This window comes from Aptenodytes patagonicus, chromosome 1 (assembly GCF_965638725.1).
Source record: "Aptenodytes patagonicus chromosome 1, bAptPat1.pri.cur, whole genome shotgun sequence".
NCBI lineage: Eukaryota > Metazoa > Chordata > Aves > Sphenisciformes > Spheniscidae > Aptenodytes > Aptenodytes patagonicus.
In genome coordinates this window covers 204,664,422-204,681,675 of record NC_134949.1, presented here as the reverse complement: position 1 = coordinate 204,681,675, position 17,254 = coordinate 204,664,422, and the positions used below count along the sequence as shown (strand labels likewise).

The 17,254-nt window shown below is 42.8% G+C and overlaps 1 protein-coding gene and 2 non-coding genes across 3 annotated transcripts; all 3 read left to right on the top strand.

Annotated features, from left to right (window-relative positions):
* Positions 1-9,344: 9,344 nt before the first annotated feature.
* Positions 9,345-14,465, top strand: RPL21 (ribosomal protein L21). The gene is made up of 6 exons (XM_076328046.1): positions 9,345-9,452; positions 10,662-10,740; positions 11,376-11,437; positions 12,566-12,678; positions 13,338-13,488; positions 14,328-14,465. Exons 2-6 carry the CDS (start codon positions 10,674-10,676, stop codon positions 14,415-14,417), a joined length of 483 nt encoding a protein of 160 aa, XP_076184161.1. The 5' UTR covers positions 9,345-9,452; positions 10,662-10,673; the 3' UTR covers positions 14,418-14,465.
* On the top strand, positions 12,272-12,346 carry LOC143155982 (small nucleolar RNA SNORD102). The gene has a single exon (XR_012994536.1). It is a non-coding gene; the product is annotated as a small nucleolar RNA SNORD102 (small nucleolar RNA).
* Positions 12,738-12,870, top strand: LOC143155996 (small nucleolar RNA SNORA27). Its single transcript, XR_012994549.1, has one exon. It is a non-coding gene; the product is annotated as a small nucleolar RNA SNORA27 (small nucleolar RNA).
* Positions 14,466-17,254: the final 2,789 nt, after the last annotated feature.

Below are 17,254 nucleotides of genomic sequence, written 5' to 3'. Positions count from 1 at the left end.
TAAAAGTATACTTTATAGTGAATAAAATAGTCACATGCTAGAAATCAGATAAGGAAAAGGTCAACTAAGCCTGGCCCTCACCAGTCTGCAGTTTTTCCTAGAGTGTATTTGTTTTGTTTTGGCCAATCTATTTCAAAGTGATTAAAGGCCAATTCTGTCCTGTTTATTCCTTATAGACAAAAATTCTTTGAAGGCACTGGAAGTTTTGCCTGAGCAAAATCATCAATATATAAGAACTGACTTTGTGCCACTGAAATCACTGAGAGGCCTGCTGTTGCACAAATATGAGATCAAAAAATTGTCTCCTAGTTCCCGGTTAGCAGGTTTAAGGACAAGCACTGAGACATTTACAGCCAGAAAAAAAAAAAATCAACCCCAGGAGCTTCATGTTTCATGGATTGTGATCATCTTCAGTAATAACAGGAAGTATCTCAGAAATAATTGGTGCACAGTAAGTAAGGTAACTGGGACTGTTGTGTATAAGTCCGATCAATGATACTCAAGAGAGATGTGTGGGAATGGGAGCAAATGCACAGAGCCTGCTATGTGTCTGGAGGCTCCAAGAGCCTGGTTTATTTAGCTCAGTAAAATGAAGGTGTAAGGGGGGTATCATTTTTCTGTGTACATAATTACAGAAAAAGGGCAAGCATTGTTGTTCTTCCAGCTAGAAGTACACATAAGCTCAGACATAAACAAGTGAACAGAAAATAGCAGTGTGTTCCTAATCATTAAGCCAGTTATTTCTTAAACTGTAGTTAAGAGCTCCTAAGAGGGCTAGCGAAGGGCTTAAGGGGGGTTGTGAAAGATCAGATTTTTAAAAATATATTTTAATAGTAATTCTATACTTATATTCAATACATTATCAAAACAAAACCCCCACAAAAATCTCCACATTATGCAGATTTACTGCTGGCAGCAGCTCTGTTCCTCCATGACAGAGGAGCAAAAAGTATCTGTAATTACCAGCTGTGCCAGCCAACGAGTGGCTAAGCACCTTTAGTCAAACAATTAAATATACAGCGAAGCTGATGCTGACAATATGAGGAGTTGCTTGTTCCTGGCTAGATGGGTTGGACTCGGAGGAGGTTACACAGAGATGGGTGACCTCAAAAAAGTAGTAAGACTTACAAGAAGTTTGAGAAAACACTGCATTAATGAAACCAGTTTCCTGAGAAGCCAGCTCCGTTAGTAAGGGAGGAAAGGAACATTAATTGCTTTTGAAATGAAGTTTGGTAAATCTGAAGTTTGATAAATGGATTATATTATTTGGTACCCGTGAGGAGCTGGTCACAGTTACACAACAGCTTCCTTGCAAGTTCCTGCTGATTACTGTATGGTCGGTGACACAGTATTCACTGACGTACATATACAAGTAGAATGCCATGTTATTCAAACATACAGTTGAATGACAGAACTTGTTCAGTATTTCAGAATTTATGTGGCAGTCGAGATAATGATGGAAAAAAGGCCATTTGTTTGGCTTCAGTATCATAGAATCATAGAATCATAGAATCATTGAGGTTGGAAAAGACCTCTAAGATCATCGAGTCCAACCGTCAACCCAACACCACCAGGCCCACTAAACCATGTCCCTAAGCGCCTCATCTACACGTCTTTTAAATACCTCCAGGGATGGGGACTCCACCACTTCCCTGGGCAGCCTGTTCCAATGTTTCACCACTCTTTCAGTAAAGAAATTTTTCCTTACATCCAATCTAAACCTCCCCTGCCGCAACTTGAGGCCATTTCCTCTCGTCCTATCGCTTGTTACTTCGGAGAAAAGACCAACACCCACCTCGCTACAACTTCCTTTCAGGTAGTTGTAGAGAGCGATGAGGTCTCCCCTCAGCCTCCTTTTCTCCAGGCTGAACAGTCCCAGTTCCCTCAGCCGCTCCTCATAAGACTTGTGCTCCAGACCCCTCACCAGCCTCGTTGCCCTTCTCTGGACACGCTCCAGCACCTCAACGTCCTTCTTGTAGTGAGGGGCCCAAAACTGAACACAGTATTCGAGGTGCGGCCTCACCAGGGCCGAGTACAGGGGCACGATCACTTCCCTACTCCTACTGGCCACACTATTTCTGATACAGGCCAGGATGCCATTGGCCTTCTTGGCCGCCTGGGCACACTGCCGGCTCATGTTCAGCCGGCTGTCGACCAACACCCCCAGGTCCTTTTCCGCCAGGCAGCTTTCCAGCCCCTCTTCCCCAAGCCTGTAGCGCTGCATGGGGTTGTTGTGGCCGAAGTGCAGGACCCGGCACTTGGCCTTGTTGAACCTCATACAGTTGGCCTGGGCCCATCGATCCAGCCTGTCCAGGTCCCTCTGCAGAGCCTTCCTACCCTCGAGCAGATCAACACTCCCACCCAACTTGGTGTCGTCTGCAAACTTACTGAGGGTGCACTCAATCCCCTCATCCAGATCATCAATAAAGATATTAAACAAGACCGGCCCCAGTACTGAGCCCTGGGGAACACCGCTCGTGACCGGCCGCCAACTGGATGTAACTCCATTCACCACAACTCTCTGGGCCCGGCCGTCCAGCCAGTTTTTGACCCAGCGCAGAGTCCACCTGTCTAAGCCGTGAGCCGCCAGCTTCTCTAGGAGAATGCTGTGGGAGACAGTGTCAAAGGCCTTGCTGAAGTCCAGGTAGACCACATCCACAGCCTTTCCCTCATCCACTAGGCGGGTCACCTGGTCATAGAAGGAGATCAGGTTGGTCAAGCAGGACCTGCCTCTCATGAACCCGTGCTGGCTAGGCCGGATCCCCTGGTTGTCCCGCTCATGCCTTGTGAGCGCCCTCAAGATGAGCCGCTCCATAATCTTCCCCGGCACCGAGGTCAGGCTGACAGGCCTGTAGTTCCCCGGATCCTCCTTCCGGCCCTTCTTGTGGATGGGCGTCACATTGGCAAGCCTCCAGTCTTCCGGAACCTCCCCCGTTAACCAGGACTGCTGATAAATGATGGAGAGTGGCTTGGCGAGCACCTCCGCCAGCTCCCTCAGCACTCTCGGGTGGATCCCATCCGGCCCCATAGACTTGTGAGTGTCCAGGTGGCATAGCAGGTCATTGACTGCTTCCTCCTGGATTACGGGGGGTTCATCCTGCTCGCCGTCCCCGTCTTCCAGCTCGGGGGGCCGAGTACCCTGAGGATAACTGGTCTGCCTGTTAAAGACTGAGGCAAAGAAGGCATTGAGTACCTCCACCTTTTCCTCATCCTCAGTGACAATGTTCCCCCTTGCATCCAATAAAGGATGGAGATTCTCCTTGGCTCTCTTCTTGTCATTAATATATTTGTAAAAACTTTTTTTGTTGTCTTTAACGACAGCGGCCAGATTGCGTTCTAGCTGGGCTTTTGCCTTTCTCATTTCCTCTCTGCACGACCTAACGAGATCCCTGTACTCTTCTTGAGTCGCCTGCCCCTTCTTCCACAAGGGATTCAAACTACCACTTGCTCATGTCTGTCCAGGAAAGCTTGGAAAGAAAATTTGGGAAACACGGTGGAACTATTCCAGTTGTACCTACAGCAGAATTTCAAGATAGGATATCGGGTGCGTCTGAGAAAGACATTGTCCACTCTGGGTTGGCTTATACAATGGAGCGTTCTGCCCGGCAAATCATGCGTACTGCCATGAAGTACAATCTGGGTCTGGACCTGAGAACAGCTGCCTATGTCAATGCAATTGAGAAAGTCTTCAAAGTGTACAATGAGGCTGGCCTGACCTTTACATAAATAGGCCATTACCCCTCCTTATTGTATCCCATCCCTCTCACCGTTAATGTACCCTCTCTTCTTGAAAAAGCTTATCACAAGTTTACATGTAACCACAAAATTTTCTTTTCTTCTGACATTATAGTGGGTTCTATTCTCAATTAGTTTCAGTCCAAACTAGTCTTTTTTTACAATAAAATCCATGGATTAGGAAATTGTATACAAGTATGTATCTGAAGATATCAGTTCATCTGCACTTGTGGGGGCCATTCTGGGTATTTCGCCTACAAAACAAAATGGTACATTTTATGTATTAAAGAGTGGTCTTGCCACCTGAGCCACTTCTCAGACTTCAGATCAGATACTGTACTAGATGAGCACTTAGCTCATTATTCTTCATGCACTTTTGTTTAATGATGTAATTTTGGCTTTGGCACTTTCAGTAAGGCCTTGTATGATCAATGCTGTGGCATTGTCAAAGGAAGAATGGGCCTCCAGCAGGGATTAACTTTGATAGGAGTCTAATTTTTATTTGTAGTAAAGCTTCAGGCCTGATTCTCTTTAGGCAATGTTTTTTCTTTAACTGTGCTGCTGTTACAGGACTGCCTTTTATTGCTTGTACAAGCTAGAGTGACTATCACCATCAAGTATGTAAAGGTGACAGACTAATATTTTTATAAGCTGAAACTATCGAGCAACTCTAGTCATGTTATTAATCAAGTATCTACAGAACTATTCTGACTATAGGTTGTTTCCTTTTTTTTTAGAAAAAGGGATAGTCTGAATTTGGTAAGCAATCATACTGAGGTTTTTTGGAATTCTTTTTCAGTCTTTTCCTTTCAGAGGCGTTCTGAAAATTAGATACTGCCTCAGTGAACAGCTAAAGTGAAACTGAACCCAGAAATCATTGGCAAAACTACAGAGGAGCTAGAATGCTGCTATAAACTTAATCCACTGTCTTAACACACACAGCCTTTTTTTTTTTTGTCATCAGGAGGTCTTGAAAGTTTTGAACATATTAGAGTACAAGATGGACCTCAATGCAATATTGGATCAAGCACAGTTTTTAAAGTATAAGGCTTTTGTCCAGTGGAGTCCCCTTGAAGTGCCAGATGTTATTTATGTAATGAATATGAATGTTTTTTTTAAAAGACAACTAGTCCCTCCCAGAAACTCATGCTTTTTTTCTAACTACTTTGTAACTGCATGACATAACCTGGAGAGAAGAGCAGTTATTAAAAAAAGTTGACCTTTCCAAACCTACTATGCTGGTGTATTACTGTTTTCTATTTCATTCAATAACTTTCTGTAGTTACAATTAGTCTGTGAATCTTCACAGCACGTGTTTATTCATTATATGCCTACTGATAAGATACTGTCTCTGAGTTATCCTAAGGGGCTCACTAATACTGACCATGTCTCTTGAACTTGCCTGTCAGAAAGATTTTTGAAGTTGGGTATATTTGGTAAATCATTTCAGGTCTTTACTGTGTCCTCTCAAATTTGTGTGAAGAACTATTCTAGTAGTTAGCATGGAGCAATAAACCTGTGTGATGCATTTAATTAGTTGCTTACTCCATCGTATATGCTGATACCTAGGGTTATAAAAGTACTACAGTGCAGTGTGTGTATATATATATACTGGCATTTGTTTTTTAAAAAAAGAGAACCCTTTGAATATGAAAGAATTACTGTGATCAAGGTATGGGTCTCTAAACATGAGATCTGTATCTTGGATCATATCTTTCAGTGTAGTTTTTATGTAAACATTTACTAGATAGTAATATGAAACTAAGATTGTAACAGTTCAACTCTGACAAATTGTAACCTACTTCCACCAAAACTTGGAGGCTAAAAAGTCGCAAATAAATAGTTCTATTATTGAAAAGAGAAAGAATCTTATCAATTACCTGCATCTAGTAACATTTTGAATTAGCAATTAATGTATAAATAACATTAGTATAACAAAAACTTTCACCCATCTGTGATGTGCTGGGCCCCATCACAATTCTTGGTCTATACAGTTTTTGCCTTTTCATTTCTCTCAAAGGCACGCTGTCATTATTTTCCATTCCTCTCTCCATGGCAATGCAGCTCAGTACAGCCACCTGTACTGGCACTTGTGCCATTCCGCAGTGAGACTGTTCAAGGAGTTTGTCTGTAGTCATTTTTGGGAGGTGATTGGTTAGTATTTTCAGTAAAATTTTACTGATTTTAACTCCCATGAAACTAGGCTCAGGCTTATATTTACAGAATGGGTTTTGTGGATGAGGAGTTGAACTGACTACCAGAAATAAAAATGTTGTTAGAGCTAGAATCATCAGGGAGCTAAAGAGATGGTGAAAGGGGACAGAAGCAGGACTCTGAGATGCCCCATTACACGATCCTTTTGGAAAGAGTGAACAATGGAATAACACGGTCAACTTAAGAGGTGACGCAGATGACTTTGGTCAATAACTTTTTGATCAAAAGCGCAGGGTAGATGCTGCACTTCTATGGATGGGAGCCTGCCATAGGGTAACCAGTTTACTTCACAATCTTGATTTTCAATTTAGACTCTTGGTTTTGCAGCTTTATCACAAGAGGAAATACAGATTTCAATCCTCTTTATTTAACACCTATTCTCAGTTATTTCTGTTAAAATTTTGCTCCAGTCATAATCAGCTATCTTTTTTTTCATGTAATGAATGCGTTATGTGAGACACAGGAGACCTACACCCTACTGAAGGGGAATATTTTTCATTTTTCACCTCAAAGCCCTTTACAAACTCTCATTAATTTAAATTCCTTCCACACCCCTGCTGAACAACCTAACACAAATGGAATGTCACACTCGAGATCTCTGTGTGTACCACTTGGTCCTCTGAGCTCGGGAGCAAGCCAGATCCCACTGTGCATTAAAATTTCAGTGAAGGATTCCTGACAACCCCATGTGCAGAATCATCATAGCGCATTTATTCTTTAGAGAGAGCTGTTGTCCAGACAGATGCTGCAGAGAAGTGTCAGAACCAAAATGGGGCTTTCCCAAAGAAGATACCAGAACCGTGACTATGGGAGCCTGGGGACTGGAAATGTGTTTTTTTGGCATGGTACTTTCCACTCTGAAAAACAAAATGATGTTTATCTAGTCCCCACTCCTCGGACTTCTAATGAGCCCTCCCTTTCAAGCTCCTTTCCCCAGCAACTTCTGAACTGGCTCCCACTGAAGCTGCTTCCCCTGTCTGGCTCTACCTCCAAGCCAGGGAGAGTAGAAGGGAAACTCAGTCTACCGTGGTGTAGTAAGATTTCCAGAGTACATTAATGGGTGGAGCACCACCCTGGGACCTTCATGGATTTAGATCTTCACGTTAAGCTGGGCATCGCCACTCACGTTCACCCCAGTCTTGAGGATGTGGTGTTTCTGAAGCAGAACCAGATGTGGTGTTTGCTGTACAGCCTAGGAGAAATTGGAATCTGGATCCTACAACCACAGTTTGATCAAGGAAGAGCAGTTTAGGCTGGGTTTCTGAGGGGATGAGGCAGGGCAGTAAGGGAAGCACCTGCAGTCTGGAATGTAGAGCTGCAGGTCTCCTCCTCGTCTGCTTGGCTGCTAGCTCAGGTTTCCAGACCAGAACTCACCCCGCAACTTGTGCACCCTTATCTGCTAGAGACAGCCATTATTAAGAAATCCTTTTGTGAGCAATGTACAAAGGCTTTTCAGTCTTTAAGTGCTCAGTAGGCCACAGATTTGGGAAACCGCGTATAAAATGTTATCAGATAGGATGGACTTCTGGATCAGACCCAGACAGCATGACCAGTGAATGATTCAATGGAGACAAACTGTGAAACATGATTGTTTCTTTGAAATGTGAAGCTAAAGAAGGATCCTATGAATGTGCTAATCAAGGTAAATTTTATGAATAAAAACATTATTGAAGTTTTAAATAAACCTGTCATGCAATTTATTCAGGAAAAAAAATGTATCAAATCCTGAATGTCTTAGCCCCAAATGAAGCAGAGTTCAATTAAGTTCACAGTTACTGCTCCCTTATGAATTACACTTACATGCTCTATATGTGGACATGAGTTTCAACATGTGGAGTTTCTTCCCCATTCTTTCTGCTTGATGTGGAGATTTGCCCTCTATGTAAATCACTGGCAAGAGTAAGGAGTTCAGCTCACTGAAAATGCCTATCTTCCTTTATTCAATAATGCCTTTTAGGATTTGGCTTCCTGTCATTACTTTGCTTGATATTGTCCCTGAAATCTCTGTGTCTGTTGCCAATATGCTTCCTCACCTAAGAGCTGTTCAGGTTCATAACTATCTTCACGCTTGGAAACCTAGGCTGAATGCATAGTAAATGATACAGATTTTCTCTGCGTAGGTATCAGGTGCTGTAAATTCTAGATTTTTCATGGTGCAGAGCTGGAATACAGACACATTTTTTCTAAATATAACACTTTACTCCAAGAGATTTCGTGTGGAGACAGGGCCTCTGTCTGTCATAACACGGCCTGCCAGCTAGCTTTGCAGGCAGAACCTGATAGTATATTTAATCCTCCATATCCATTCTTGTGATCCATAAATATTATAATAGCTTTAAAATGATGACAGAAAGGGCTTAAGCTTAAGTTTTGCAAGACAACATTAGAATAACTGTGAAGTTAGTCAGAGGATCAAATATGTTTTTATATGCCACTTTATGTAATCATCCCTCCCCTAAATTAAATAAGTGCTTCTTTCATTCAAAACAAAAATTCCTGCAGTAGGGCAACTTCTTGCTGAGACAAGTTTTGAACTGTCCCTGCGTGTTTAGCTCAGGGGAGGGAGGCTCTCTTTTGACTCACTCCCGCCTGCAATCAGCTTCCCATTATGATTCCTGTCTGCTCCAATATTGACGATGCACAAACACAATGAGTCACACCGTCAGCTCTGGAAGCTGCTCACCACTCCGCTTCATTTTCAGGCACCACAGAGCTGATGCAACCTGTGGCTGTATAAAGGCTCTTTGTTGAGAATCCATACTTTATCTTTGTGGAAACTCTGCCACACAAATTGGAGATTATGGCATTATAATAAGAAAGCCCGTTACAATAATGAGAAACTCCAAACCTGAGCAGCCTCTTCGGTTCTGCTGTTGGTTTGCTTCTCCCACCATTCTTTCCTGCTCAGGACTACCTAGATCTCCAGTCAGGCAGCTGTGATTGACACATAGTAGCAGAAGGCTCAAATTACTGCAAATTTAAATTTCGGTGCACTTCTTTAATGTCGTAAAACAAGTTCTTGGCTGCTTCTATTTCACATTACCAAACATAATTCCTTATGGACGGCGGGCCAGCCACTCCACCATAGAACTCACTCCTCAGGATCCCTGACAGTCGCTTGGCTCGTCTTCCCGCTTCCCCGCCACCCCTGCTGTCAGACCTCTCCTAGCCCCGTCTCACGGCACAGCCATGAAAAAAACCCGGCATTTATCCCTGCTTTTGCGAAAGGGTCAAACTTCTGCGCGGCGGGTTCCGTGGTCGTTTACCAGGATCAGCGTACAAGAGCTTCCTTCACGAGAGTTACCTCTCGCAGGCAGGCAGGCAGGCAGGCAGGCAGGCAGGCAGGTGTCTCCCTGGGACTTTTTCTCAGGCGCGGCGCGGGCAGCCCCGCGAAGGCCCCGCTGTTAAGGGCGGCCGCGGCACCACCTCTCTCCTTTCGCTCCGAGCCGCCATTTTGTAGGCACACACGGGGAGGTGCGCCGAGCTCCGCTCGCCGGCCTCAGGTGCCTCCGCGGCTCCGAGTGGCGGCGGGAAGGCGGGCGGGCCGGCCGGCCGCGCTGGCGGCGGGGCGGGTGGCCGCCGGCTCCGGCTGGGGGCGGCACGGTCTTGTCTGGGGCGAGGGGGCTGAGGGAGCGGGGAGGCCGCGGCCTTCAGGCCGCGGTACGGGGCGCCGGACGGGCGCCGGGCCGGGCCGGGAGGCTGCTGAGGGATGGAGGGAAGGAGGGAGGGGACCGCCGCGGCGGGTGCGGGTGCGGGGGAGTGGGGCACCGCCGAGGCGGCGGCACGTGGCGGTGGGCCCGGTCAGCCCCGGGGCAGCCGGCGGGATGTCGGGGGCTGGGGAACGGCCCTGCGCAGGCCGGGCGGCTGGGGCAGCTCCCTGGGCTAGGCTCCGGAGTGGGGACCGCCGGGTGCGGCGGAACTTGGGCTTTGCTAACGTGCCTGGTCCCCGTTGGCCTGCGGGGTGTGTGCACCTCGGCGCCGCTTCGTACGCGGCACGAAGTGCCGGGGCTCCTGTGGCAATAGGAGGCACAGCTTGAAGCTAAAGAAATCGTTACAGTCAGAGGACAAGCAGATGACCACGGTTTATATCGTGTCAAATGTAATAGTGGCTGATAAATCTGGTAGTGGAGATCTTGCCTTTTGAATGCCTTGTGAGGAGTGGCTGAAGGAACTGGGCTTATTCGACCTGGAGCAGAGGTGGCTTTGGGGGGCACCTAACAGCGCTGTCATCAAGAAGATGGATCCTGGTGCTTGGCAGGGGCACGTGGCAGGAGCACGAGGCAACTGGCTTAAGACAAAATGAGAAGCTCAGGCTGGATACAAGGAAAAAGTTTTTCACCATGAGAACAGCCAGGCGTCCATACAGGCTGCCCAGGGAGCTTGTGCAGTAGGCTCTCCATCCTTGAAGGGTTTCAAGGACAAAGCCCTGGGCAACCTGGTCTGATCTCATAGTAGACCTTGCTTGAAGCAGGAGGTTGACCTAGGTGACGTGCTAGCATCCATTCAAACCTGAGTTACCCTGTGGTCCTATAAATACTGTTTTCTGTGAATGTCTAAGCTAAAAACATTGCTTGAATTGACCCAGCACTTTGGAAGTGGGGTCATTCTGAAGGCTTAAAGACTTGATTTTTCTGAAATGTCTGAAAATGCTATCGGTCAGATTTTTAGTGAATGAACTAGTAGTTCTGAATAATTTGCATTCATTTTCACAGTAATCAGCCAAAATGACAAACACAAAGGGAAAGAGGAGGGGGACACGTTATATGTTCTCAAGGCCGTTTCGCAAGCATGGTGAGTATACCTTCTAGTAAGAACACCGCATTAAGTTACTGACCTGTTAGATGTCAACAGTCCCTAAGTAGCATTTGTAAAACAATGGCTTGTGTCAAAGGATATTTGACAAGTTGGGCTGAGAACCGTAGAATGATATACAAGTAAACTCTCACCTCTTATAGCTTATGTATTGGTATTCTGATTGCTTCACAGTAGTAACAATGCTAATTCTATCAATGCTTGAAAATTTAATTTGAAGTGAAGAAAATATTTCAACAGTTACACTTACTTAAAATGTACAGTCTGTTGCCTCTTAGCAATGAGCAGTGATAACAGCTGTTTCCACAATGAAGTAGTAAATAGTTGTAATGCCTTTTCAGCTTCTGCATTAGGAATGAGATTAAAGCTGTAATTTTTCCTTAGTTGGATTTTTTTTTTAAATTGGGAGCGTGTGAAGAGGTAATTACTGCTTGGAAAAAAAAAATGGTTGATTTCTCAGTTTTACGTTTTTGAAATTGAATTTAAATTTGAGGCATTTTTAAGAAAACTTTATCAAATGCATGATCTGTGTCCCCCACCCCATTTGATATGTGTGTGTGTCTGTGTGTGAAATTGTGAGCTTCATAAGTATCCAAATTTGTGTCTCTTAACAGGAGTTGTCCCTCTGGCTACCTATATGCGCATCTACAAGAAGGGTGATATAGTTGATATCAAGGTACTTTCTACAGTGCTTTGTAATTAAAAGCTAAAGCAGTGTAATCTTTACAGTCTCCAGTTTCTTGAGGTAGTCTTTTTTAAGTTACTCAGCTCATGTCAACAGAAGTACCCGCTGCTCACTTTTGAAGTGATAATGCAATGACAGTGCTGCTGAACTAATAGTAATACTTCAGTGTCACATGCTGGTTTATGTGGGGTTTTTTATATATATGTGTGTGTATATATATTTTTTTATATATATTTGGCTGTGCTCCTTTACTGTGTATTCAGCTGAAAAAAGTGAGTGAAAGATGCCATATCTAATACTCGGGTTGCTGTATGGTGCCTACCAGCACTACTTTCATAGGAACCCCAGCTGTCACTTTAGTAGATGTTCTGTTTTGCCTGATTTGCACCTGCTGTTCAGAAGAGCCGTAGTTTATGGTGGTGTAGCTGGTAGTTATGTCTGTGTCTCTGTATCATTGTAGGACTACACTTAAAGTAAGTACGTACAGGGATGGTGATTGCAAAGCCACATTAAAACTAGAAACCAAGAAATAAATGTAAGGATACATCATACATATTGATAGAGGGGGAAAAAAGTGAAGCAGCATTTCCCATCACTTGGTATTTTCTAGAACTTGTCCTTTAAAATTAACTGTACTTCCAAAATTAAGTTGTAGTGAATCTGAAAGCCTTTCGCCAAGGATTCCTACTTTGTTGAATCCTTTAGTTTCATTTGAAATGCAGAGTTTTCGAACAGTCACACAGAAGATGGTGTGTAATTTGCTTGTTTGTTATTTGACTCTTGGAGAACTGCACAGTTCAGAATTAACACTTCTTGACACACTGGAGCTTGATGATGATTGTCTCCTGTGATTGCTTGCTGAAAGCAAAGTGATCAGTTATTTCACCGACACTGAAAGCAACCAGAATTGTCATAGCAGAATTTGGTAGTCTTTAGATATAAAATGCATGGTTATAAATGCCAAAGTACGACTAAAATAGGAGTAATTTTGAATTAATCTCAAGTAATTTGAAATGTGTACTTTAAATAACTTCTGAAAGAAAAGTCCTTGATACTGCTTTTTTTTTGTTTTGTTTCAAGCTAAAGTTCACACTTTATTCTTGTTTTATCTCTTAACAGGGTATGGGTACTGTTCAAAAAGGTATGCCCCACAAGTGTTACCATGGCAAGACTGGAAGGGTATATAATGTTACTCAGCACGCTGTGGGCATTATTGTTAACAAGCAGGTTAAGTAAGTAATGAAATTCCATGTATTGAAACTTTGTATTTGGGAAAGTTGATCTGTAATTGCACCCTCCTTTCACTTTGCCAGTTAGACAGTTATTGTCTTGATTGGTCATTCAAGGTGGGTAAAGTATATATCCTTTTTATAACCCAAGCAAATGATGCTCATTTGACTTGGATCCTGTCAGAGGAAACAGTTCTCATTTTTCTGAGCAGCACTTAGTGACATTACCTAATGGGGATTTTCAGCCAGCTTTCACATTGATACTGAAGCCCTTTTTAAATATTAATTTGTAGCTGTATCCAGCTGTATTCAGCTGGGTTTTGTACTGTTTAGTCAGAAAAGGACAAGTTGTTTTTCTTCCAGTAAATGGACTGGAGTACAGTGGTAATACAATTCTTTGTTTGTATGCTACAAGGTTAAAATTACATGTTCTCCATAGTCTTAATCCTAAATTGTCAACATATTGTTATATATTAATAAGCTTTCAGTTATATAAGTTATATCTGATTTGCATCTGCAGCAATGTATTTTGAGTGATTGCCCTTTAGAGAAAAATTATCTGTTATTTAGCTTATGGAGTTACTCGTGTAAGGGCTGTAAAACTAGCTTTGAAGTAGCCTTTTTTCAAGTGCAGTAGATTAAAAACTGATTTCTTTTCTTAGGGGCAAGATTCTTGCCAAGAGAATTAATGTGCGTATTGAGCATATTAAACATTCCAAGAGCAGAGACAGCTTTCTGCAGCGTGTGAAGGAGAATGAAAAGAAGAAAAAGGAAGCAAAAGAAAAAGGCATTTGGGTTCAACTGAAACGTCAGGTAATATTTTTATTGTAGTTGACACATTGTTGATACAGTTCACCAAAAAAACCCCAGCTAGAACCAAACCAGTTGAGTAAAATGTTTTCTTCCAAAACGACAGTGTGTTATGCTGTGACATAGCTGTGAGCTCTTTCTGTCTGTCTACAAAAAACAAAAAAACCCACCTCACATTAATGATGAAGCTGCTGCAGTATTCTGAAAAATCCAGGTCTCTGGCAGGTTTTGTTGGAGATGTCTGTTGCTACCACCCTCACTTGGGTTTGCAATCCTTTGCGGGAGGTTACTGGCTTTGGAGTAGAGTGGCAGCATGCAGTGCGTCTGCATCTGAGCTGTCTGGTATGTTTGGTTCCTGAACAGAACTGCGCTGTTCCTGGATGGAAATTGTATCCTTGGCTGTGAACAGAGGGACAGATGCTTTCTATTCTGTTGCTGATCTCCAGCAGAAGCTCTGGCTGATTTCTAGGATCAGTGTTTGTCTTTGGTTTAGTTGAATTTAGCTGCAACAGTTTCTGTTGCAACCCTTGAAGAAAATAATGAATAACTAGACTTTAGAGAGGAGATAATGGCTGTTGCTTCCGGAACCTCAGGGTACATCACTTCATGATAATAGGGTAAAGTGTAGGTTTTTTCATTCAGCAATGAAATTCAAGCATACTTTCTAGCAGATCATTTTCTTACTGCTATTCTTTGAATCAAATTTTAAAGAGACTAGGAATGGTAAAAGTGCTGTAATGTTTACATAATAATGTGTTAAATGGTTGTCAGAATGAATTTTGTGTAAGGTTTCTTTTGAGTTTTAGTGCCATGAGTTTTCTTTTTTCTTTTTCTGTTTACAGCCTGCTCCACCAAGAGAAGCACACTTTGTGAGAACTAATGGCAAGGATCCAGAGCTGCTGGAGCCAATTCCCTATGAATTCATGGCATAATGCATGTTTAAAAAAAATAAACTGAAGATCTGGTTTTGGACAAGTGTATGTGATTGTAGCTGATTCCTTTAGGTTTTTTGGAACAGATGCTTTAGAAAACTTTTCTTTTACTGAAATTTGTTTATTTAAGTTGCCTTACATGGTGCTTGGTCATTTAAATTGATGATCATTTACATAGACCATAAATCCGGGGACACTGAAATTTGCTAATACTTACTGATGATCATCCTTCTTTGGTTACCTGATGAGGTAATATGAGAGGACATGGAATATTTCACCAACAAACTAAGGGCATATACCAAGAATTGTACAATGTCACTTGGAGGTTTAATTTTTTTTGTGGGAAAAGGGATAAGGGGCTTCAGATTTCATTGACAAAAACTTTTGTCTAAGAGGCCTCAGATTAATACCAAAGAAATTGTGGAAAGAGTTTTTGGAAGCAACCTCTTGAGAAATGGCTGTGGGTGGATTTTGGTGTTTCACCATTGTAACCTGTAAAAGAAGGATTTTTAGGACATCCTCAGGCCAATAAGCATTCTTATGAAATAGTTGTTTAGAAACAAGGCTTTAATTTCAAAACTGCCAGCCTTTGTAATTTGATTTTTATCATTCAAATTGGCTGGCGTAGCTGAACCCTTGCATTTTGTTTGTTGCATGTCTGTTGAATCTAAACATCTACCTGGATGTTCTAATGCATTCCTGTCATCCCATTGATTTTATTGACGATTCACGAAAACCCAGTGCTACCTGCCCAGTGTTTCTTGAACGGAAGAACATCTTCAGCCGACTGCTTACTAATGAATGCTATTTTTGTGAGCTTTGTTTGAAACCGTGTGAAGCTTGCTAAAGAAACTGCTGAAGGTAACCTGCTTAGTTAGCTTTGAACAGGCATAAACTCAAGCTTAACTGTTACAGCTATGGATAAATAATATTTTACCTTTCTAAGTGTGTTGTAAGGCATTGCTTAGCTACCTCAAGTAAGTGATGTAAAACTAATGTCTACATGTAGAGAGAGTATACTAGAGAAGGTAGTGACTTCAAGCAATTTGTAAGTATTGACTGTTGAAAATTGTTGGAACAGTCCATTGTAGGACAGCTAGTAAGTTTGGGAGTAAGAAATGGAGAGGTAATGAGGTTTCCTTTTTCCCTTAGTTCTGAAGTGCCTTAAGCAGAAGTGTCAAACTGTACAGATTGCTTATAAATTAAGGGATTAATGCCTGTTTGCATTTACCTAACATTCGGTTGTGGGTGTTCCCATTCTCATGGAATGTAGTTTTTGGACGGTGAAGTCATTGTCTGGCTTGGCCTGGTATTTAAGGGTGGCAGGCTTTAGGCACTGGAGGTTCAAAGTTGCAGTGAGCAGGTACTGCGTTTGAAGTTTCTCCAAGCTCCCCTCTCGGAAGGTGGAGTAGGCTGTATAGTTGGAGTAACTTTGGAAATGCCTTGAAGAAGATGGAACAAAGCTTACCCATCAACAGACTGATACGTGATACTAGTACTGTATTTTGACACCGCATGTATTGGGCATGGAGTGCATCACCATCTTCTGAAGCAAGGCTGATGAATCTATCTTAACTTTCACTGTTGCAGCTTATGATCAAGTGGGGTTTTCTTGGGGCAGCAAGATCTGTATACTAAGCCTTAGACCTTTATTAGCTTCTTCGGCTTGGGGATTTCCACAGTAATTTAAAATCAGTATTTGACTCACAAGATGAGCATCGTTTTCCGTTAGGTTTTGCGTCTGAAGGAGTTAAGTGGGAGGTTTCACTGGGTACGATCTTTGGTGACGGTATTTTAAATTTTCTTCTCATGCATGCTTGTCTAAGTTATTTTGGTTCTACGTTTGTTTGGTACTTACAGTCAAGATTCAAGTGGATTAGCTGTAGCACCATGATGAAATGGTTAACAGTAAGTGTAAGTGGTGGGTAGTTCTAAACTTCTGAATTTGGAATAATAAGACTAGAGAGCATGCAGTGGTCTCATTTAAGAGCTGTGCTTCCAGAGGCGCTGTGCATTGCAACAGTTTTCAGTTTATTTAGTCTCTGTTTTTAAGGTCACTATGCTCACAGTAGATGCTCTTAAATGCATATTTGGAAGCTGTGTGTGGGCTGGGAGGAGAAGGAGGGAATGCTTTCATTGGTCAGGATTCCCAGAAATGACTGAAAATGAAACTGGGTTTGTATAGCAAGAGAATGTTTTTTTTTTTTTTAAATGATTGAAAACAGGACAAATTAACTAAGGTTTAACAAGGTTAAACCTTGTTGTGGGTTTATAGACGCTATTTGTTAGTTGCTTTCAGTGCAGTGGTGGTTTTCCTGGTAACCTCAGGTTTGCAGAAGCACAGCTCGGATGTTTACAGATCTCGGTATCTGCTGTTGAAGTTTGCTTCCCATGTGTTCAACCGCCCTGGTTTTGTGTAGACCTGACAAAAGAGGGAGATCTGTGAATTGAGAAAAGCTGTTGAACTGCCTGTTGGGACATCTTCAGTCATGAAACTAATGTCTAAATTGAAATGCATCCATCTTGATAGAAGAGAATGGTTTTAGGTGTATGCAGAACTTGCAGAAGATTTGGGAGGGAAGGGAGTGATTTTGGCAGTTCAGCCTTTCCGCCCCTCTGGGCGGAGGAAGCATGTTTCCTTATGGTCAAGTTGCAAGTTCCTCTCCTCTTAGACTCACTCTAGAAGGGGTTTTACACACTAGACCCATAAGCTGTAACCAGTTCTCTGCGGTCCAGTTCTGAGGCTGTGCCTAGCGAGCAAAACTTTGTAGCGAGCGTGACAGCTACAGGCTAGGTGTTTCCTCTCTCTTCATACCATGACAGAGTTGAATTTTGTT